We start from the raw sequence: 24,094 nt of genomic DNA on the forward strand, positions 1-24,094 counted from the left end.
GATATAATTATATACACAGTTGTTAAGAGCTGTTAAGATGACTCCTGCTAAGTGAACTTTGCTAAAATTAATTGAGCAAGACACATCTACTGGCTTGAAAAGCCATCTGTAATAGTATATGAAAGAATGAAAAAGAAGATGTGCCAAGTGCATATGTCACAGAAACTGGGGATATTCAATTAACATTTCACTTATTAGAAAAGATGAAGAAGTCCATGTTACTAATGATGTTAAATGCCAGTGACATTAATATGAAATAATTACTCTCATTATCTGTACATTATTTTGCATAGGTAAGCAGGTTGAATATAGAGACCTTAATAATTTAAGAGTGAAACAAAATGACTAAAGAAGCAACTATAGTGTCTTTGAGCATCCCTATTAATGATATACAAAGTATTAACATAATAAGAATGTACGTGATAATGAAGATAATGAGATAGTTTATACCTTCCAATGTAATAAAAAGGAAAAAGAAAATGAACACATTTTGTACAGTTTTTTTCACAGGTGGTAAGGCAAGAGGTACCTGATACATAGTAGATGGTTGATAAATATTTGTCAAATGAATGAATAAACAAAAGGCCTCTTATACTCTTCCAAAGATTTCAAACATTTCTACAGCTAGAGCTTAGTTAAAAAAATAGTAAATATTCATAAAAACTAATATAGTTGAAAATATCTTTATAGTTACAAGGTAACAACAGTATAACAAATTAATTTCTAATTCCTGGAGAGTAATTGTTGCATTATAGTTAATTCTTTCTTAAATTCTTTGTTAGTGAATGGTCTAAATTTCAAAGGTTACTTCTATACTTTCTTTCCTTCTTCATATATATATATATATATATATATATATATATATATACACACACACACACACACATACACACACACACATATATGTCTTCATATATATATACACACACATATATATGTGTGTGTATATATGTATATACACACACATAAACATATATAGTCCCCCTTATCTGTAGGAGTTATGTTCCAGGACCCCCAATGGCTGCCTGAAACAACAGATGGTACTGAACCCTATATGTGCAATGTCTTTTTTCATATATACATAGCTACGGTAAAATTTAATTTATGAATCAGGCATAGTAAGAGATTAACAATAATTAATAATAAAATAGAACAGTTATAATAATATACTGTAATGAACGTTATTTGAATGTGTTGTCTCTCTGATAACTGATCTGATTACCAACATGGTTAACAAATGACTAAGGGGCAGATAGTGTGTACACTGTGGATACACGGAACAAAAGGATGAGTGACATCCGGGCTGGATAGAGTAGAATAGTGAGAGAGTTCATCATGCCACCCAGCACAAAGCGCAAATTAAAACATGAATTGTTTATGTGTGGAATTATCCATTTAATATTAGCTCTATTTACTCAGATTCACATTGACCCATAGCCAAAAGCTGGTTCCAGGGGACACATATCTTTCTTTGGCCACTTCCTCAATCTCTAAATTTGTTCTGGTGATATCAAGTGATATTTTGGCCTACAAAGATCAATGGATTACTATACATAACTCATAGATGTAAAATTAACTTGCAATTAGGTACACACACACACACAGATTTCCATAGCCTTAAACTATATTATCAAATTGACAAATTATTCCATTAACACTATGCATTCCTTCTAAAGACTTGGAATATGTGAATTTCTTAGCAAACTCTTATCTCTACTTCTAAATAAGAATGTTTACTAAACTATTAATAATACCATTTTTGTACATGAAGGTCAAATTTTGTTTCTATATCTAACATCGGGATAGAAGTTACCCCAAAAATGTATTTCATTTTCTTATCTTCCAAGTTTAGTTTCTCCAAATATTAGTAAAAGGTTTTTATTTTCTACAGAAAGATCTCACATAATTCATGATTGACTGAATTGAATGTCCTCTGTAGCTCTATTTCCTTCTGTCATATGTCAGCCAAAGATGGCCTGTTCCCTATGTTGTTTACTTCTTCAAGGCCAGGTGGGACCATTAGCGTAAAAGTCCACCAGTGCCAAACAGATATTTACACATCCAATTGCGTTACATATACCGCTAGTAGTCATTACTTTTAGCAAATTAGAGCCCAACTGCATTACATATATAGTAAAACTGCACGTGACATTTGCTAGCCATAGATAAAACATAAAAGGAGTACAAAAGGCCTGGACCTGTACTTAGGAGCTCTCTGACTTGGATACAACCAGCCTATATCACCTAGACATGCGAGTTGCCTCCTCACTTCTCCCCTGGAGTTCCTTTGCCCTCTTGTCTGCTGAGGGTGATTCTGAGCTCCAGTCTCTGGAAAGTCTCGTAATATGAGAGGGTCTTCTCACTTGCAATACCAATTCAACTCAAATGAAGTTTGCTGTGTGCTAGTGCCACCTGGTGATCATGGCTTTTTCCCTAGATCAGTCTTGAAATCCTGGAACTCACTACACCTGCTCAAGTTTCAAAGGTATTGAATAAATTTTAAATGTGATTTAAAAAATATTTTGTACAGCAATGAGCTACTGCTGCACCCATTTTCGAATGGCTAAAAGAATGTTAAATAAAGAAAATGTATGGGATTCCAAGATGGCTGTAGGGTAGACGGAAGCTGCACTCACTGCATCCAGGCATATAACCTGATTTAAAGCTAAACTATAGAGCAACTGACGTGAATACTCAACTGGAGGGCAGCTAAACAGGAGTATTGTAACCAAGGAATTACTGAAGAAGCCACATAGAGACTGTAAGAACAGCACAGATAGGGAGAGGGCTGGTCTCTGCACCCACATGTGGTTGAGAATCCAGAGTGATAACTCAGCCGCAAAATTCCCTCCTGAGGAGAGCAGGGTATCCGAACCCAGAGCCCCAGGGCAGGGAAAAGGAGCCTGCATGGCACCTGGCAGTGAAAACCAGCGGGGGCAGGCTAACATGGACACTGACAATAATGAGGTAAAAGGCCTGGGATGAGAAGGGGGCAGGGTAGAAGGGGTCAATGGAGGAAGAAAGGGGACATCTTTAATACTTTCAACAAAAATTTATTTTTTTTACAAAGATGGACATAAAAACAAAAGAACAAACAAACAAATTAAAAAATCTACCATGTAAATGTTACTCTTGAAAATCAACAGGCGACATTAATAACACCATGGGAATCCCAGGACCTTGTAGTCTCCAGCCAGAATCTCTGACTTTTCTGTTGGATTTAAACCACAGAGGAAGTATGTGTAGATGAGTCAAGTAAAACTTAGGACATCTGACCCTTATAGGGGCAGCCAGAAAGTGCTCTGTTTTTAGAGTCTTAAACAGAGAATGTTGGCAAGAGATCTATTCTGCTCCCGGTGCTTCCTCCCTTGTCTAAACCCACTCCCTTTCCTTGCAGAACCAAAGCTAAGAAGAGGAAAACTGGCATGCATGTTTGACTTCTCTTCTTTTCTCTCTCTTTCCAAAGCCAACTTCTCATGCTTTCTTGGGCAAGAATAAGGGAGGTTTCTATTAAACCTCCTACAAAGATCCTATGTCCTTCTTTATTGTTACTACCAAGTTGGGCTAGTTCACAAATTTTTTAAGGACCATTCAGTATACTGAAAGAGAAATCTACGCTGAGTCCCTCAGGATTGACTTACAGCATGATTTCCAGGTTTTTAAGGTTATTTCCCTGATGCATAACGATTTTGTATATAAGAAGATGAATATAACCTTTCTCTTTATGACTCCCCTGTATTCCAATCTCCCCCTAAACAGCTGGAAACTTTGGGTTAAATAGGGCAAAGGTCACCTATTCAGAAGAAAAAAAAAAAGACAACATCCACATCTATATACATAAGATTGCCATGTAGATTACCCACTATTACAACACCGGAGAGGGAGATTTCTGAAGGAGCAATGTCAGGTCTCTGTGAGTGCCAGGTTTCAAGAAAAACAAACCAAAACCAAAATCCTATTCTTCACAAAAGTGCCTCATCCAGATCCCCGACAGCTGATAAAGCTCTAAGATTCTATGTGACATGGCATCAGGAATATTTTAGCATTTTAATATATTTGATATTTGTGTGCTTTATTTGGAGAACTAAAACTACTGTGGTGATCTTGGATGCCTCTCTTTACTGCTTTGATCTAGTTTACTTTCCTCCTGTAAAGCTAGGAAGAAACAAAATCAAAATTCAGATTTCCTTCTAGTGTGCTAGATAATATATATAACACACCATTAGATTTTTCTCAAAATAAATATATCCTATACAACACAACAACAACAACAACAAAACCAATCTCATAGATACAACAGAATGGTGGTTACCAGAAGGGAAGGGGGTTGGGGAAGAAGAAGAGTGTAAAGGGGTCAAATACATGGTGATGAAAGGAGACTAGACTTTGGGCAGTGAGCACACCATAGAATATACAGATGTCATACTGTAAAGCTATACATTTGAAATTTATATACTATTATTAACCAATGTTACAGCAATGAATATAATAAAATTTTTAAAATGTCCATTCAATAGAAGAAAATTCATTGTTTATCTGAAATGCAAATTTAACTGGACATTTTTGTAATTTCATTTGCTAAATCTGGCAAACCTGATATGATACTTCAAATTCTGCAGGTTCGTGAACTTCATTAAGTCATTAAGTGTTATACTGCATGTGGTAGGGTACCGCCAATCTTTTGATTCCTCAAGTAAATTGTATAAAAATGTTGCTAATATTGTAGGTAGTTTTGACAGAAAGTCTAAGAAAGCATTTTTATTCCAATGGCATCCTTTCAGTGACACCTTTCCGTTCTTCATAAGATATTAAAATGTTTTGAATATGGTACATGTAAATATGTGTGTGTGTGTGTGTGTGTGTGTGTGTGTGTATATTCTCCTTTGACTTTTTGAGGATATTATATTCCTGTGTATCTTGTTATTAAATATTTTAGGGCAATAAATTTAGAAGTAGGATTAAAAAACAAAGTATGAAAATATACACTTTTTGTGATTTATCAGTCACATATACTTCTTGGGAATTTAGAATATTTTTTCTTTTAAAATTATTCTTTTTATTTTTTATTTCTTTAGAATACCGACTGACTGTATTTTCAGGAGAGGGAGGGCACTTCTCCATTAACACTTGTGAATAGCACTCTGAATAAGAAGAAAAAAGATTAGTCGAAATAAGCCTAAAGAATTCAAACCTCAACAAATCTCTCACTCTCCTCAAAGAACATTCTTGCCCAGCTATACATAGCCACCTCTTCTGCCAAGCATCTGCTGAGGAAATGACGTAAATAAACTTCCAAAGATTTTAAATCCCTAACTTTAGCCTAAGTTTAGAAATTGCCAGATTGTACTGTGCCTTAAAATCATATCAAAGAAAAATGCACAAGCTTCTTCCATTTGGCATTTAAGTTTTTACTTATGGATTTTTAGAATTATATATATTAAACTGGATATAAAATAACACTTTCTCAGGAAATGTGTGTTTTTAGAAGACTGCGGTGATACCATCTTTCCTTAAAAGTATTTTTTTTTTTTTAAATATATCTTTATTGATTTCAGAGAGAGGAAGAGAGATAGAAACATCAATGATGAGAGAGTCATTGATCGGCTGCCTCTTGCACACACCCAACTAGGGATGGAGCCCGCAACCGGGACATGTGCCCTGACTGGGAATCGAACCTAGATCGCCTGGATCCCAGGTCAATGCTCAACTGCTGAGCCACGCCCGGCCGGGCAAATGTACCTTCTTTAAAGGACTAGTAACAAGCAACAGAAGGGTCTCTGCCAGTGACTTAAATGCTACCTCCAACTGAGAATTAAGAAGTAGAAAAATTTGCTAATATCTTAATCTTTAAACACCTTTCTCTACCACTAAGTTGCTGTGGTTCTGAGAAATTTTTAAGTTCATGAAAATTTTCAGAGCTTGCTTTTCCCTAATGAATGTAAAGGGGAATATAATGGCAGTTATTATATAGTATTGTTTTGAGGATTATATGTAAATAATGTATAAAATATGGTTACCAAAATGCCTAGCATACATTAAGTAATGACAGTTGACATTTTTATTATTATTTAATCTACATGAGTTTAATATACTAAATTGGTTTTAAAATTGATAAAGCTTCATGCTCTTGAAACAACCTGCACATTCTTAATATGCATTTCAATTTTTTTGCATTAAAAACAATATTCATTTAAATATTAGATGTTAATATATGATTAACATTATATTAGCCAGTCCAGAGACACAAAAATAATTTGAAATTGGTAAACAACTGAGTTAATATAAAGACTGATTTTACATATTAGCATAATAAAAGAGAGTGAATCATAAAACTCTAGCATTTGAAGCATCTCCCACATGAATGTCAAAGTTATGAAGAGTGCTGTTACAAAAAGGATTTGTTACCTAGATGCTAAATTAATGTAGGAAGATGGTGTATATAGTATGCTATTCTGAAAGGAAAGGTGGAGATATAAAAAGGATACCACTGAAAGTTTGTAGAAGCTAAAATAAAATAAAGATGGATGTAGATAAATGTTAGAAGCACTGTTGTAAATTGAATTGGGAGAAGGGGGAAATTTGTGGCTTTCAGGTCTAAGACAACTTGTTTAGCATATCACAACCAGCACTTCGCTAACTCCTGCTTTAATATCATTGTAATTTATGTTGAAAGCTACTATGATTCAGAAAAAACATTTACTCCAAAATGGAAAAATTCAAGATATGGTCCCATTATCACTGAAGCCAGAACAATTAAAAAGAAATATATTCCTGACAACAAAATAAAATACTGTGGAAAATAGTTGACTGATTTTTTTCCTTTTACTTAAATTAGTGGGGTTTTTTGTTTTGTTTTTTATATTTTGCTCTTAATGGAAATCATGTGATTATGTAAATTATTCTATTTCTAATAAAATATTTTAGGATATTTTTAACCTCAAAAGAGAGTGGTAGTGCCCAGTCAGTTAAACAACTTAGAATATCTAATGCTCCATATCGATAGTTTTACCTCTACATGAAACATAATCAGAAACTAAAAATATGACCGGAATGATAAAGAGATTTGGTCAGATTATGCTATCTTTTATGCTGTTATTCTTTCTATAGATTCTTTAAATGTAAATGATTGCATTTATTCACCATATGTCCTGTCTTTTCATTATTCAATTACTAAATAAATAGTACATTATTTGAACCAAACCTAACATTATACTGTCAATTTTCATGCATTTTGAAGGTAAACAGAGACATACTGGAATACGACTTTGTTAATTATTCCTCAGAAACAAAAATCCCACCTCGCCTGGTGCGGCTCAGTGGTTGAGCGTTGACCTATGAACCAGGAGGTCGTGGTTCTGTTGATTCCCGGTCAGGGCACATGCCTGGGCTGTGTGTTGTCAATCCCTAGTACCGGGGTAGCCGATCAATGATACTGTCTTATCATTAATGTTTCTCTCTCTCTCTCCCTCTCTCTCTCTTTCTGTCTCCCTTTCTCTAAAATCAATAAAAAATGTATTTAAAAAAAAATCCCAGAGTTGGACAATTCTTAGTAAGAAGTAGTGTACCAGTATGGAGATGCAATACAATTTTGCTTTTCTAAGTCTGAATAAAACCTAGGTCTAATGAACATAACCACCCTGGAAAAATATAGATATGTTTAGGAGATCCACATTTATTCTTGAAAGATATTGTGCGACAGTGATTGTAAAAGAGGACATAGTTTATAAATTTTCTACAAACTTTATTTTCTATACCTAAGATGAATAAGTGCTATCATTAAAATTTCAGAAACATATATTCTTATAGGAATGTTTATGGGTCTTATTTTGACTTAGAAAATTTCGGTACAAGTGTTTATAAATTTTAATAAGCTTTTGAACAATATGCCTTGAATATTTTGAAGAAAACTTATCGGACTTTTGGCTAAGATCAAGTGATCATGACTCACAAGTTAATTTGATATTCACTAGAGTATAGCATCCAATCATGTAGTACATAAATGGCAATATAAGTTATCTTATTTTTATAAACATGTGATTTGTTACAAGCAGACCAACAGAATGGATGCAGTCCAAAAGAAAGTCAAACAACGAGGAATGCATTGTACTGCCCTAGAGAACAATCATTCTATTTCATTAACTGATTGATTTTAGTCTTTTTTTAACTTAAAATTTATTATTTTTCTCCTACGTAACTCCAAGATTGGCTCTTATATATACTGTCTTTTATAACACTGTCTCTCTCCTAAGCATTATACTTTCTTAATAATCTGCATTTATGTGGTATTTCTTCTACTGTATGCCTAAAAATCAAAATAAATTCCCCTGGGAACAAACTCCTATGAGACTTAGGCTATGTTTGATAAGCAGTGGCAAGGGCTTATCAAATAAAAGAATTTTTCTCATCAGTAGTCTATCTCTGTGAAGCAAGATAACTGAATTAAGTACAATTCTCCTAGAAATTAAAATGCATATCAAATAATAAATCTAACTTGGCTAAGTGCAAATATTATTTTAGACTGTGAGCAAGGAGAAGAATTCAGATCAGAATGTTATTTTCCTAAATAGGCACATAAAAATAAATAAAATTAAAGGAAAGGAGGTGAGGAATTATGTGGTTAAAGTAAATAATAATGGGTAAAAGTTGATGAATATCATACTGGATATGTACTTTCTGTGTAGAAGATAAAAGTTATCTGCTGCATGGATATGGGGTGAATAATGCTTCAGGAAAGACAGGTTAAACAAAAAAACTTTTGAGGTTTCAGAAAAGTACTAGCAGACAATCAGAAGGTTCTTGTTTAAGTGCTTAAAAGAGAAGGCAGATTAGTGTTGAGTACTGTAGAGTCTGAAGACTACAGATGTATTGATAAAACTGTACAAAATGTTGGGATTTCCTCCCACGGTGCTCAATAACCTTGAAAAGGAGCAGAGAAAACACATCTCCCGAGAAATGCAAACATAGCTATATGCATCATACTGCATGATGGAAGTGTGACTCCTGTTTTTTTTAATTAGTTATGAAAGCACAAAAACATTTTGCAAGAGGAAACTGACAATAAAATAGTGCCTTCTAGACTCTAGGAACGGTATTTGTATTTTACTTACAAGATCTAATTTACACTTCAATATAACATTGCTTTCATTTTTTTTCTCAACTACTGCACATGAAAAAAAATTTAGCAGATATAATCATATCTAAATCCTCGAGCTCAAAAAAACTATTTTCCTATCAAAACAAATTGCCTCCTCAGGAGAATTTTTCTCTTTTTAATCTGGGCTCAAAAAATAAAATGTAGAATGATTCAGAAAGTGAGAAATTAAAGGGATAACAGTGTTTCAGGATAGAGACAAGATTCTTGGCATCTTTGTGGGTGTGAATTGCTACAATGAAATGATTGTGATATTCCTTGGTGTTAAGGAAATCAAAGAATTTGAAGTAAGATTTTAAAATAGTGATGACAGAATTTGTAATTGGAAGAGAGATTATAAACTAGGTGCTGGTTCTGTCAATTAATGATGAGGAACCAAGAAGATGGTAAACAGCAATGCTAAAAGCAGTACCAAGTATGATACAAGGTGGCATGAAATTCAAAGAAGGAGGAGATTTTAAGACATACGGCTAAAGCAATAGTTTGGTAAATGCAATTGTTGGCTGAGAGGAAGAAATAATGGCCTTGTGGTGCATGTCACATAGCAGAATGAGTAGCTTTTGCATGCTGCAGAAGAAAAAGCCTGAAAATCAACTAGGTTTCATAGTATGAGATTTTTTTTTAAAGTGTTCTTTGGTAGATTATCAAAATTGGTTACAGCAGTATTTCTAACTAACTAGGGTCTTCCAGAACATTTCTTCTTTCCTTCAATCCAAATAAAATTTTATAACAATATCAACAAATAGCATATAAGAAGAATTATTTGAAATTACTTCCTAGGCTAGTTCTTAAAAGGTGAGAACTGCTCACTCCTCTCTGGAGGCTTGATTTGGAATCTGGTACCATGTTGTGAAAGCCAATGACATTCATAGAGGGTACATGTAAGTGTTCTAGCCAGTAACACCAACTAACATCTCAACTAAGGGTTTTGTATCTTGTCTGAGGACGGTAAGAACACAGATCAAAGGCTTGTGATTATGGACCAGAAAACAAGAAGTTCAAGCTGTTGATAAAAGTTGGACTTATTTTTCAGACTGAAGTGTTTTATCAACATTTAAAAGAAATGTTGCTGAGTAGTTACACTGTCTATCTTGGAAGAAGTAACCACCTCCCAGTCAGGAACTGTGTATCTAATTATATATATATATATATACACACACACACACACACACACACACAGACACACATACATATTACATATATATGTAATAGAATATATATTTACAGAATATGTATATTTACAGTTATAAGTACACTAAACAGTTTATTCTTATATTATTATTTCTTAATTGTTGTATAATTTTCCATACGAATGACTGCAAACCTACTTTTTCCCCCATATTGTATATGTATGAATTTATCTATCTTACTTAAATATTATTGTATTTAATTTCTAATAGGGTAGTTGTAAGCATCGGGTGCCATCTGCATAGGGAAACATTGTACAAACATCAAAACATTCAACAAACAATTAGAACTTCTTGAGCTTTGGTCACAAAAGCAAACAATTCCAAAAAAAATGACAGAAAACTTCCCCTACCTGGTGAAGGAAATAGACTTACAAGTCCAGGAAGCACAGACAGGCTCAAACAAGAGGAACCCAAAGAGGCCCACAGCAAGACACATCATAATTAAAATGCCGAAGTTTAAAGACAAAGAGAGAATCTTAAAAGCAGCCAAAGAAAAGTAGGTAGTTACCTACAAGGGAGCACCCATGCGACTGTCAGCTGATTTCACAACTGAAACTTTTCAGGCCAGAAGAGAGTGGCAAGAAATATTCAAAGTGATGAAAAGCAAGGACCTACATCCAATAATACTCTACCCAGCAAAGCTGTCATTTAGAACTGAAGGTCAGATAAAGAGCTTCACAGATAAGAAAAAGCTTAAGGAGTTCACCAGACCAGTACTACCTGAAATGTTGAAGGGTCTTCTTTAAGAAGAAGCTAATGAACAAAAGAAACTGACAAACAAAGTAGACCCAGAGACATTAAAGCAAGCAACAGACTGTCCTATCTCAGAGGGAAGAGGGAAGGGGGTTGGAGGGTGGGAAGAGATTAACCAAAGAAGTTACATGCATATATGCATAACCCATGGACACAGACAATAATGAGGTGAAGGCTGGGAAGGGTGTGGGAGCGAGGTGGAGGGGGTGAATGGGGGAAAACAAAGGGACACCAGTAATACTTTCAACAATAAAGATAAATAAAAAATAAATAAATTAAATTAAAAAAAAAAATGCTACCTCTATTTAGTTTGTTGATGCCAGTCTTGTTCAGTCTTTCTGCCCTTGGTCTTCTTTCTATATACCCAGTAGAGCAATGACTTTACATATAAAGTCCTAAAATATACTCTTGAAAGCTCAAAATTATATGGCTAAATTTATATGTAATGTTATACTATCAAAATTCTGTAAGGGGTAAATATGTTCATTTAAAAATAATTATATATTTCATTGATGCCATGTAGCCAGACAGTGAATTTTCTTTGGGCAAAGGTGGAAAAGAATAAGGGAAAGTTTTGAATTTAACATCTCAGATTTGGTCCAAATTTTATTGGTGTGGGAAAATAGTTACATGACATATGTTGTTACAGCACACTAAAAGTTTAGACTCATTTTATAAATGTTAGCACCCCCATACTTCTTAAATATTATATTATATCATCAAGTAATTTAATTTATTCAAGTATTGTGTCCTAGATTCATAGTAATAAGTTACTGTTGAATAGTATATAATTCATTATATGAATTCAATAAGTTAAAAATGACATTTGCTCTGCAATTCTCACCATAGAAAATGAAATCTTCATTATACAAATATAATGCCTATTAAAGAAATTACTTGAAGAACAACTTTTTCAGGGGAAAAATATCACGATTGCTATCTCCTAGCAGCAGCTGCTTCTGCAGAAGGCATGATGGGATTAGAGCAGCTTCAGTTCCTTGCAACCCTGCACATAAAGTGAAACCTCAGTCCTTAAACACTAAGTGGTTGGCTCATCTGCCATCAGGCATGCTGTCTGCATTCTTTCGAAAACAGAATTAACTCTGTGCAAGTGCTCTTTAAAATGTCTAAGTTCAAGGATATCTAGTATATCAAGTATGGCCATCAATGTTGATCTTCCATAGTTAGGTAGAGCTATGACTCCACTAGAGTGAAATCTAATGCATAAGTGAGAAAAAAATAAATTTCAGTTCACCTTTGAACAACATGGGTTTGAACTGAATGGTTCCCCTTATACACAGATTTTTTTCAATTAATATGCACTACTTTAAAGGTATTTTATCTTCCTTATGATTGTCTTAATAATATTTCTGTTCTCTAACTTACTTTATTATAAGAATACAGTATATATAGTAGATATAACATGCAAAATATGTGTTGACTGTTTATGTTATTGGTAAGGCTGCCAGTCAATAGGAGGCTATTAGTACTTAAGTTTTGGGGGAGTCAAGTCATATGCCATTTTGACTGTGCTTTCTTTCCAAATGTACTTAATTGATATAACATTAAAATGTACATCTTAATTTAATTTATTATCTCATTATTTGTAAAGGTACTCTCAATTTATGAAGAATTCCACTGAATTGTGCCACAATTTCGTATCAAAATTTATTAATCATTTCCAAATATTTGTCTTGAATCAGGAAAAGGCCTTTTCTAAAACTGTTTCTGAACCTATAAAACATGAAATTGATAGAGTTATTAAAGTAAACCTGTCCATAGTTAAGCCAGTCTTTAAAAACTGGAATTTTTGATCACTGTAATCAAATTATCATATTAAAGAAATCAGGTATGATCATATCTATTGAAAGGGATGTTTATAATGATATTCTAGTAATTCTTGCATTGGAATTTTATAGCCAACATGTGAAACCATAATGTCATTGACTACCAAAGACAAAGGAGAGGGAAAAAATTACCTACAGGATAAAGTAAATCATTTATTAATTTCAACTTCCTAAATTTTCATTTTCAAAGTTTTCCACTAAGTAAAAGTTGAAGCCATATGTCCCAAAATGTTCCTTATCTAAAAAGTAAGTTTATGACTTTTCCCCATAAAGCACATGTCAAAGTCCCAAGATGAAGTAATTAGAGGGTTTCTGCCTGGAATTCAATAAATTGTCACACCTGTTCACTTGAACAAAAGATGAAAACATGCAGACTTCCACAGATTTCTAGGGCTCATTAAAAGACCTACACTACACCAGCAGAGATTACTTAATATAGGAAACAACACATCAGTCATTTTTAGGCAGACATCAAGTGATTTTTAAGCCAGTGAAACTGATGAATAAGAAGTGGAAAATTATTACAATTGGACAGGCAGCATTACTGCAATATATAGAATATTTGTCACAAATGATAACCAATTCAAAATTCTACAAAGGAAGACAGTGCATTCAATCTTGTAGGGCTAAAAGTAGCTATTACATGTTTTTCACTTTAAAAGCAAAGCAATCATGCAATTTTTATAACTGGTATGAAAATTCAACACATTCTGAGTCAGAGCTAAGTGAGTATTCATGTTATTCACATGACCATTTGTTCCAAGACCATACCTTTCATTTTTAAGAGGTGGCATATTTCTTTCAATATTACTTCCAGTGTCCCAATAAAACACATAACTAAAACTGTGATTCTTTTCTTTCTATATATGGCAAAAAGAGTGTACAAAATTCAAATATAACCATGTGATTCCTGAATGGAAAAAATGATTGCTTGATACCTACTCTACAGTACATCTGTCAGAAAAGAATCATAATGGATTGAAATTCCTTTAAGATCGAAAACAACCCACTATCTTTGATTTTCTTGATTATGAAACATTTATTCAATACCTTAAGTTTGTACAAAATGGAGCTATAAACTTGATTATATAATAGGCATTGCTGTCAAGAACACTGTCTATCAGCAGGAAGAGTAAAGGAAGTGCATTTTGGAAAAGGGAAAGGAAGAAAGACTTCATTCTAGAGAAGAAAAAAATATGAGCAGCAACAGAGAAAATGTGAGTGTTTATGACTTGTTCATAACATAATCACTGGAATTAATTGTTTAAAGAAATATTGAAAAAAAGTTCACAAAAGTAGATACAAAAGAAGACAATTTTATAAATAGTTTAATGCTAGAAAAATAAGGAGACTAGGTTTGCCCATGTTAAATGGAAGAAATAAACATTAGATGAAGGGTTGTTATGTCAAACAAGCAGAAATAACAGCAGCTACAATAAGTGAATGCTTACTGTGTATCTGTCAAATATTTGTACTAAGTATTTAACATGCATTGTTTCATCTAATCCTCATAAAAATCCATGAGATGAGTATTGATAATTCTCAAAATTTTTCAAATAGGGTAATTAAAATTTGTGGAGCTTGAATGATATTCTAAAGGTCATAGAGCCAGGGAGTTTAGTGGTGGTCTTGGAACACAAGTCTGCTTAACTCTAATAGTGATGCTGTATTGACCACACCCAAGCTGTATTTCTTATTCATTCTGCAGAGCATGCAGGGAAGGTGTGCTGTGTTTCCTTCACATTGTAGATGAAGTAACTAACCAGTTGATGACTAAAGTTCATCTATAACTCTTGCAGAATCTAGTAACCAAACTCACATTACTCTCATGTCCATCTTTATACTATGTAACATAAGAAAAGGGAAAGTACTCAGAGTGTTTTGAGAAAATAATGTTTACAAAGGCATATTTAGAAAATTCAGTTGGTCATGCTAGGTAAAATTATTTGTGCCAGGCATTATATATTTCTTATACCTACTCAGCTGTCCCTCCTCAGATGTTCTGCACTTTGACAGTGCTCCACTTACTGAAGCTGCCTCATTTATAATTGTTTCATTTTAAAATAATTACCATAATATATAAAGTGAAGTCATAATCACTTCGTCAGAGACTAATATTTATGCCTAATTATACATGCTTACAATTACATGTATCTGCCTGCAAGTCTCTGTGTAGGATGCCCCAGTGTTACGTTACTGCGGATCATGCTGTGCTTAGAGCTACAGGTCACTGCCAGTGCTCATAACGACCACAGAGACTAGAAAATTAAGAAGAAAAGTGCCTCAAAATGAAGTTTGGCAACATACAAATAGTAACAGTGCAGAATAAAGTACATAAATTCCTTCCTAGTGGATGCCTCCAAAATTATGTACATCATCGGAAGTATTAGATCAACTTGTTTAACTATTTGCCATAATTTTAACTCCAAATTTCCTGAACGCTAAGCCTTAGAGTTGACTGCACGTGTAGTGTGCCTATTGGCTCATGTAATGTGATTAACTGCTCACAGTACTTAACAAATTACACTTATGAGAACAAGGAGAAGTTCAATTCTCTAAATGGCAGGGGGTTAGAGCTAGAGCTGAACTGACTGAGATTAATTTTCCAACCTCGATCAGAATTGAATTTCAAAATAAGATTAAAGTTCAATTACTATATTAAAAATGGAAAAAAAAGTTCTATCTGATTTAGCTCCTGCTAGCATTCCTTTCCATGGACAAAATATGACTCTCCTGAAATTCCACCTATTGTTAGAGGTTATAAAATTGGAGAAATCAACTTTATATTTAAAAAAAATATATTCTGTCTACCCACTGATTTAAGCTGCTAATGAAATCCCTTACAATAGTCTTCACTAGTCAAACTGGACCTCTTGTTACCTGTCCAAATGATACCTAAGGTTATCATATCCTGAAAAATAATTACTCCTCCAATGCCGTGCTGTGGTCTCTAAGTCATCTTGGGTACAGAGATCCCCAACATGCCCTGCACATGAACCTTATTGAAGCTTAAAATTGCTTTTGTAGCTGTCAGTCCTGAATTAAGACTGAAGAGTTTATTTTCTGACAATCAATTCGTTCCTATGAAAAACTCGTATTTGAAAAGTTTTGGAAAAAAGTCAGAAACTGATCATATATAGAATGAGAATATTAATGGTTCAATGAACTATTAAAAAATACATTATTATTTTTTTTGGAATAGAACTTATGAAATCACAAAATTAGAGTAAATCACTTTATAATGGATACATAAATTTTACATAACACTTTCAAATTTGGAATTACAATGAAGAATGCATATTCATACGTTTTTAGATTAGATTTTAATTCTTTATTTTACTTTTATTATGACTGAGATTGACCTCATGGTTAATTATTCTTATTTATACTCCTTCATAATATACCAGGTGTCTTAAAAATCAGGAATAGGTTTGTTTTTTTCCCCCCTAAATGCTACTAGTTTTCAAATAGGATTGGTATTTCTGCACCTTATTTCTTTGCAGTCTTGATGTAAATTTGCATTAAATCATTAAACTGTTTCTAGCATAATAGTTATAATTTCCCAGACACTGAGTTCCAAAGTCCTCAGTTTGGAGTGAAAAGGCAAGATCAAAGTAAATTTGAATAAAGGTTAATTTATGTAATCACTGTGACAAGGCACTGGAAATACAGTTTTCAGACTTTTAACGTGACTTTTTAAAAGATTATAACTTATTTATGAATCCTGTTTCATGTATCATATAATATATATTAGTATGCACAGATCATTACAGTGGGCAAAAAGATAGTACATGCATTCATGCTTGAAGGTTTTTGAAGAAACCAATAATTAAATATGTATAAGCTAACTAAATAGATAGAGGATAGACGGATAAATACATAGGTAGGTAGATACTTAGATACATAAATACATACGTAAGTTTTTAAAATGTGATGCTTCTTGTACATTTTTTATTGCGGCCTGATGTCACAGAATTATGCAGTAGGCACCAAATACAAAAAACCAAAAAAACAATTCCCAGGTATTATAATTACAAATAGGGCCATCATCCTAGTTTTCCCAAGATAGTACCACTTTGTGCTCATGGAGTGTAAAACACAGTATTACTAAAATATCAGTTCTGCCCCATTATCAAACTCCCATTTGTCCTGGATTTTCTAACCAAGTACTATTACTCACAGGTACATTAAAATAAACAGGGATGTGCTTAACTGATCTCCGCTTTGTACTTTAAATTTTGCCATGATCTTTTCTAGAAGTGGGGGAAATACATAAGCAGTGAATTATTTTAACACAAGGATAAATTAGCAAGTTAACCTGAGATAATCTACCTCTCCTTTCCCAATCCTGTCCAGATTCAAAGTACAGAATATCTCTCAATGAAGGACAGCTTGCAGATTTTGGAGACCCAAGCAGCCACAAATAGCTGACTCCTGAGATGAAAAGCTGCCTGTAATCTGGGTCAGTGGGACCACCGAAAATTATGAGTTAAGTCTCTGTTTTATACGAGACAAATGAAGGCCAAGCAGTCATGTCACAGAGTTTATAGAGAGTCGTCTATGTGTTTTTGCTATAGAGGTTTGGTCATTTATTGTACAGTATAAGCCAGGGGTTAGTAAAACTTAACTGTCAGCCAAATATGACCTTCCACTTATTTTTGTAAATAAAGTTTTATTGGAACATAGATAAATTTATTTATTTACATATTATCTATGATTGTTTTCACACTGCCATAGCAGAGTTGAATTATTGCAACTGAGACCATATAGTTCAGAAAGTCTAAAATATTTACCGTCTAACCCTTCACAGGGGAAAAAAAAAAGTATGCAAGCCCCTGGTATGAATATATAAGTATTTACATGTTTTATTGTATGCTGATGTTTATTTCTCACTTCATAGTAAGCATTTAATGTGTAATAAGATCAAAAGAAACAACTTACAGTTTAATAAAAAATATTTCAAGTATATTTCCCTATAAATTTGATAATGAATATGCAGTTTGCCCCTAAACTATGTTGCAATTCATGATTCACCACAGCATATTAGTGACGTCACTGTCCATATGAAAACCAGAAGGCACACACTAGTTGAAGGATCATCAGCATCTGTGTTAAATGTTAGTAATTATTTTAGAAGACTGCCTGCCAGTGATGAGTTAGGTGCATACACAGAAGGTATTCTTCCGTATCACCCTGTGAAGCATGTCTTTTCACTTGACTGTAACAAAATCATCTCCCTCATTTTCTACTGCAGGTTTCTTTGTACATACAAAAATTAAAGTATCCTTATAAATGTATTGGCCTCATAACTAGAATAAATTTACATACAGTTAAAACATGCCAGACTAATACTACTAAAATAAGAAGCTGCAAATAGATAATCAGTGAATCTCAATAATGGTTTGATTTTCCATCCAATTAATTGGGAAAAAAATAAAGCTTTACAAGTTTATTCTATTGAAGGCAAGGCATCTGACAAAATTAGAAATGTTATTGAAAATTTAGTAAAAATGTTCAAAGATAAAGTCGCTGTTGTTATAAAATTATATATATATATATAAATTTTGTTAAGTATACCTTAATATATACATTGCTTTGATTAAATTGAGGAAAGGATGGAAAAATGTACTTGGAATTTATTGTGGTCTACACATAATTAATATTTTAAACCCAAAAAAGTTGAGATACTCACACAACTGGATTAGAATCTATAGCTGCAAAATTCACAAATAATTTAAAATATTTACAAGACGGCACACTAAACTTTTTGTCACTAAACTGATATTGAACCAAAAACGTTACGAGGCTGAATGTGTTTTCTATCACTGTTGTCCACTAACATTTGGATTTTAATAATGTTTAAAATTCTAAAGAATGACAAAATAAACAAGTGTTTCAGGGATGTTTTCGCATTTTAGTGAAAGAATCGTCTAAATGTTGGTTGCGTCTTGTTCAAAAATCACTTGCAAACCATTTAATTAAAAAAAATAATATACTGAGCACAAAAAGATCAATTTTTGAAAGTGTTAGTGAGTTGTACTTATTTTTAAGGACACATTAAAATTTATTCCTGCACAATGCAATGAAGACACATAACAAATTCAGTAAGTTCAAAAGCGTACAAGATTATAAACACTATAACTGTGCTTTGGAATAGCTGGACATGTGGGAAACATTATTTGAAGGGAGGGCCTATAATTCATGATTAGATTTATGTGCTGGAAGGAAATGGAATTAAATTGAGAAGGCCTATAACTTTGTAGTATCTAAATTTGGCCAAACACTCAGAGGAATCATATGTGGAGATCACTTATTTCATGAGGATTATTTTTGAAAATATTGTCAAAGAAAGTAATTCTGAATAGAAAAAAACATTGACTCCAATGTAAATATTCGATCTATGTATTTTATACAAAATATAGAATTGAGAATACTTTCCATTTAGCAGATTTTCCTTTGAGATGAACAGAAACCTCAATATGTGTACAGTGAAAATTTTTTCAAATATAAATGGAAAAATTATGAGTCGGTTGAAAGCAATAATTTTAAACTTATTAATCATAAATACAACTTTGAAGAGGGTATAGATGATTTTATGAAAAATTAAAATAATAGGACCATATAGAAATATATTAATTCTTCAGAAAAATATAACAGTGTTAGACATAAATATGGCTAAACATAATTTCTGTTGAAATTATTTTATAATGTTCAGATAATCAATATAAAATATGTTTTAAATTTTCCCTTTGAGCCTGGCTGCGCGTGGCTAGCAGTTGAGTGTCAACCTAGGATCCAGGCGATCAGGGTTTGATTCCTGGTCAGGGCACATGCCTGTGTTGCGGGCTCGATCCCCAGTCGGGAGGCAGCCGATCAATGACTCTCTCGTCATTGATGTTTCTGTCTCTCTCTCTCCCTCTTCTTTCCTCTCTCTGAAATTAAAAAAAGATATATTAAAAAAAAAAAAAATTCCCTTTGAGTTCAAGATATCACATTACAATTATTTTCTTTGGAAAAAACTTTATTTAAAAAAATTTTTGGATAAGTTACTTTATATGTCTACCTATCTAATGAAACTAAATTGCCAATCAATAAATAAATGTTTCAAATATTATATAATTGTTACTGCTTTTAGCTACCTCTTTGGCTCAAAAATGCCATGGTTTGAAAGGCAAACTATATGGTTTTCACTCATAACCTATCTCAAGGAAACAAAAGACTTGAAGGGAAAAAGACCTGAAAAGATTTCTTTGAAAAAAGTTGCAGTTCCTTTTTCATTTTTCAAGAGTTCATCGTCTTATTTTTTTTAATTCTTCATTTGACATTCAGTATTATTTTATAGTAGTTTTAGGTGCATAGCATAGTGGTTAAACAAGGGTATAATTTATGAACTGATCTCCCCAATAATTCTAGTACCCACCTGGCTCCATACATAGTTATTAGAATATTATTGACTATGTTCCCTATGCTGTACTTTACATCCCCATGATTATTTTGTAACTACCAATTTGTACTTTTAAATCCCTCCACCTTTTTCCTAAAGCTCCCTAGCCCCTCTCTCATCTGGCAATCCTGTTTTTCCCCCTCTGTATCCATGAGTCTGCTATTTTGTTCTTAGATTCCACATATAAGTGGAATCTTACTGCCTATGTTGTTACCAAACCCTCTTACTGTGAGGCAGTGGCTGATGTACTCTAACAAAAATTTCAAATCTCTCTCAACTTAATTAGGTAAAAAGACCTGAAGGAGAAACTCTAGGAAGTCTTACTATTCTCTGTAATTTGGGAGACAATTGTCTTTTGTTTCACTCCCACAAAAGGAGTCTTTAGTATCGAATTGTGGCTAAACATACCACTGCCTAAGGACGTTTTGAAGCAAGACAGATACACTGATAGTGAGCTATACAGGGTGTGCCAAAAAATGTATACACACTTAGAATGATTATAAAGTCAGTGTTTATTAACATACAGTTCATTTGCAAATTGAGTTATCAGCTGTTAAAGTATGTATATATTTTTGGAGAATACCCTATATTTCCCAGAAAATGGAAAACTGTAGAAGAGTTCAAAGATATAGGTAATGGTTTAAATATATTTTCATTGTTAAAACATTTAATCAAAGTTACGAAACCACTGGTTTAAACAATTATGTCATTTTACATCTTTAAATTCATTTGAGAAGAAATAAAAAAAATGTATTCTTCATAAAAGGGGATTTGTTTGTAATATGTTACCCAAGGAAATAAGTTAGGTACAATTATGCAAATTATCTGCCAAAATGTGCACTATTTCTAAAAATATTTTAGTACTTAAGAACAAATATATTTTATCATAAAAATATGTCAACTGGTGTCCAACCTCTTCCTACATTGCGGAATATTTAGCAGGGTAATAAGTTATTTGTTAACCGATTAGATTTATTAAATTTATCCCTAAAAACCATCAGGATATAGAACCTCTAAAGTTGTATTTTTCAGTAATAAATGAAATAATTAAATTTAATTTGAAATCAATAAGTTAAAATTATTTGTATGTATAGGTATATATACATATATGTGCAAATAGGTATTTCAGGATAAAGCATATATGCTTTTAAGAAATCCTCTTTTTTTTTTATTTTTATTTTTTTTAAGAAATCCTCTTTAAAGAAGCATTAAAAAAAAAAAAACCACATAGTTTAGAGACTGCTTGATAGAACTTTTATAGATCCAGAATCCAAATTTAGCTCAGTCTAAAAGAACACAAAAATTTAAGAAAAATGGATTTTTTTTTTTTTTTTTGTATGTAGCAGTCTATGAATGCACTTTCTTTTCATATTTTAATAGAATTATGTTACTTTGAAAGTGACCTTACCTGTAAATGATGGGCGACAGACACATTCATATCCTGGCTCACTGCATTTTTCTCTTTTAATAATGCAACCGCCCTTATTTTCATGTGGTTTATAAGAACATGCATCAAGTTCCTGGCAGTATTTGCCCGAAAATGGAGGCTCACAATGACAGTTGTATGTCTTGCTCCAAATTTCAGTAAGACATTCACCATGCCCAGAGCAGTATTCTGAATTCAGCTATTCTTGGCAGAACTGCTCTTTCACTGTCACATTTAGTCGAAGTCCCAGATGACAAAGCGGTGGACCACTTGCCATGACTGTAATAAAATAATGTGTCCCAACAGTCAGCCACTGAGAATGAACAGTGTGCATTCCTTTTAGTTTGCAGCAAAAAAGTGACTGCTCTTCAGTGGTAGTATTCTGCAGACAGTCAATGAAGGATGCTTCAGAAACATTCATCAAATTTATTCCTGGAGAGTGAAGAGATGGCTCAGAAGAAATTACGAGGATGTCTCCTAATTGAATTTGCAAAGGGCAAATCTGGGGAACAGCTTGATTGCCTGAAGTACGCAATTTAGTATTTATGTCCTCAAACCAGCAATCTCCGTAGACGTCCATGCAGATGTTTTCTGTTAGTGTCCAATTCACCACATATGATGAGGGCTGTGGATGCCACTCTTTCACCAGTTGCCGTTTACATGTTGTTTTTCCATTTATAAACATGCTGTGAAGAACCAACAGGCTCAGAAGCATAATTGATTTGTTAGTCATTATTGGAAGTTGTATTTTACAGTCTATTATGAAAATGTCATAAATGATTGCTCAACATGGTCTTTCAATGTTGCTGGACATTTCTAAGCAGAGATTTTGCTCAGGGATTCCTGGGAACTGGCTTTTTGGTTTCCTTTATTTTCTCCAAAGTGCAAGTGAACTTGATGACTGATGTTGATCAAGAAACAGTCAATTCAACTGTTTTAAAGGCCCTTTAAACAGGAAAACATTGCATTATTGGTGAGGGTTTTCTTAAATTACTTAAGGATACAAAACTTTCTTAGCTGTTTCCTGTAAGGACTCTGTCACTAGCAGCTAGGCATCTTCTCTGTGAAACAAGGCCAGGAAAAAATGTGGTTGTTATGTTGCATCTCATCCTTCCCTAAATAATCACCTGATTCCGAAAAGGTTTGGTATTATCATGTAATTAAACCAGCAACCTCCTGTAGTCTTTTATATCAAACTTGAACATAAGTGAAGCACAGCAATAGTCAAGATCCTTCCTTTATGGATGGATTTGATTTTCTTCAGATATAAGTAGCCCTCTCTGATTAGTTTTAGGGAAAAAAAGACTTTCAAGATTGCAGGTTTAATGTGCCCAGTCAGGTCACATACAAGAGTCAACCAATAAATGCATAAATAACTGGAATAACAAATCAATCTCTCTCCCTCTCAAAATAAATTAAAATCTTTACAAGATATAAAATGGCTTAAATGTAATGTTCAAGTCATATTTTCATGCAAATATAAGCCCTAAGATATCTGTTGGTGACAAATCATGTTCTTCTAATGGTAATCCAGGAGGTGGAAACTCTCACATATATAAAAGACACACAGAACATTCTGTTTGTACAATGACTAAACTTAGAACAAGTTTTCATCCAACTTCTGCAGGAGTGGTGGGAGCATGGCAGGCAAAAAACGGAAAAGAAAGTGTAACGTGGTATAACAGAAGGATGGTAAATAGAAGTAGTGTGGTAGTGATGTTCTCCTTCATCACTCAAAACGGTGTGAAAGGAGGGGCCAGGAGCTCAATTTTGAGGGAAGACAGCACTACTCCCAGAAAGAAGGCAAGAAACCAAGCTGGGATTTTGAGATTTAAAATACTGACCCAATTAAAAAATAGTAACTACCACATATTGAGGATTTTCACAGTACAAATCACTACACTACTTGATTAACAAATAACCTATACACCTCACAATAATCAAATTCATAGAAGAAAGATCAATGGTATAATGGAAATATATGCTCTTTGGATCTCAGTTATATTATTTATTAATTCTATGTTCATAGACCACATGAGCTTTAGTTTGTTTCACTCTTCTACAGGTAAGAATATATTAAATTTAAAGAAGTTAACATAGTAGTATTGAATTAACAAGGTAGTACTGAAGATGGAACTAGACAATTTAAATATATATGTCATTCAATAAATGGTAACTTTTATTATTATCCAATTTCACTCAGCAATTAAAATCTAGGTTTGTCACATTCAAAATCCCAGCATTTCTAATATGCCTTGACTATCAATTAAATATTGTTAAAAT

General features: G+C 33.2%; 1 protein-coding gene across 1 annotated transcript in view; it reads right to left on the reverse strand.

Moving 5' to 3' along the window:
* Positions 1-22,544, reverse strand: part of EYS (eyes shut homolog) — a gene marked incomplete at both ends in the record, with an annotated part of 1,105,706 nt that extends 1,083,162 nt beyond the window's left edge. The window contains 2 exon segments of the mRNA XM_081140616.1: positions 21,794-22,010; positions 22,014-22,544. Coding sequence (XP_080996742.1) covers positions 21,794-22,010; positions 22,014-22,544 — 748 coding nt within the window.
* Between the last annotated feature and the right edge of the window lie 1,550 nt (positions 22,545-24,094).

Source organism: Miniopterus schreibersii (genome assembly GCF_964146895.1).
Source record: "Miniopterus schreibersii genome assembly, chromosome: 6".
Taxonomy (NCBI): Eukaryota; Metazoa; Chordata; class Mammalia; order Chiroptera; family Miniopteridae; genus Miniopterus; species Miniopterus schreibersii.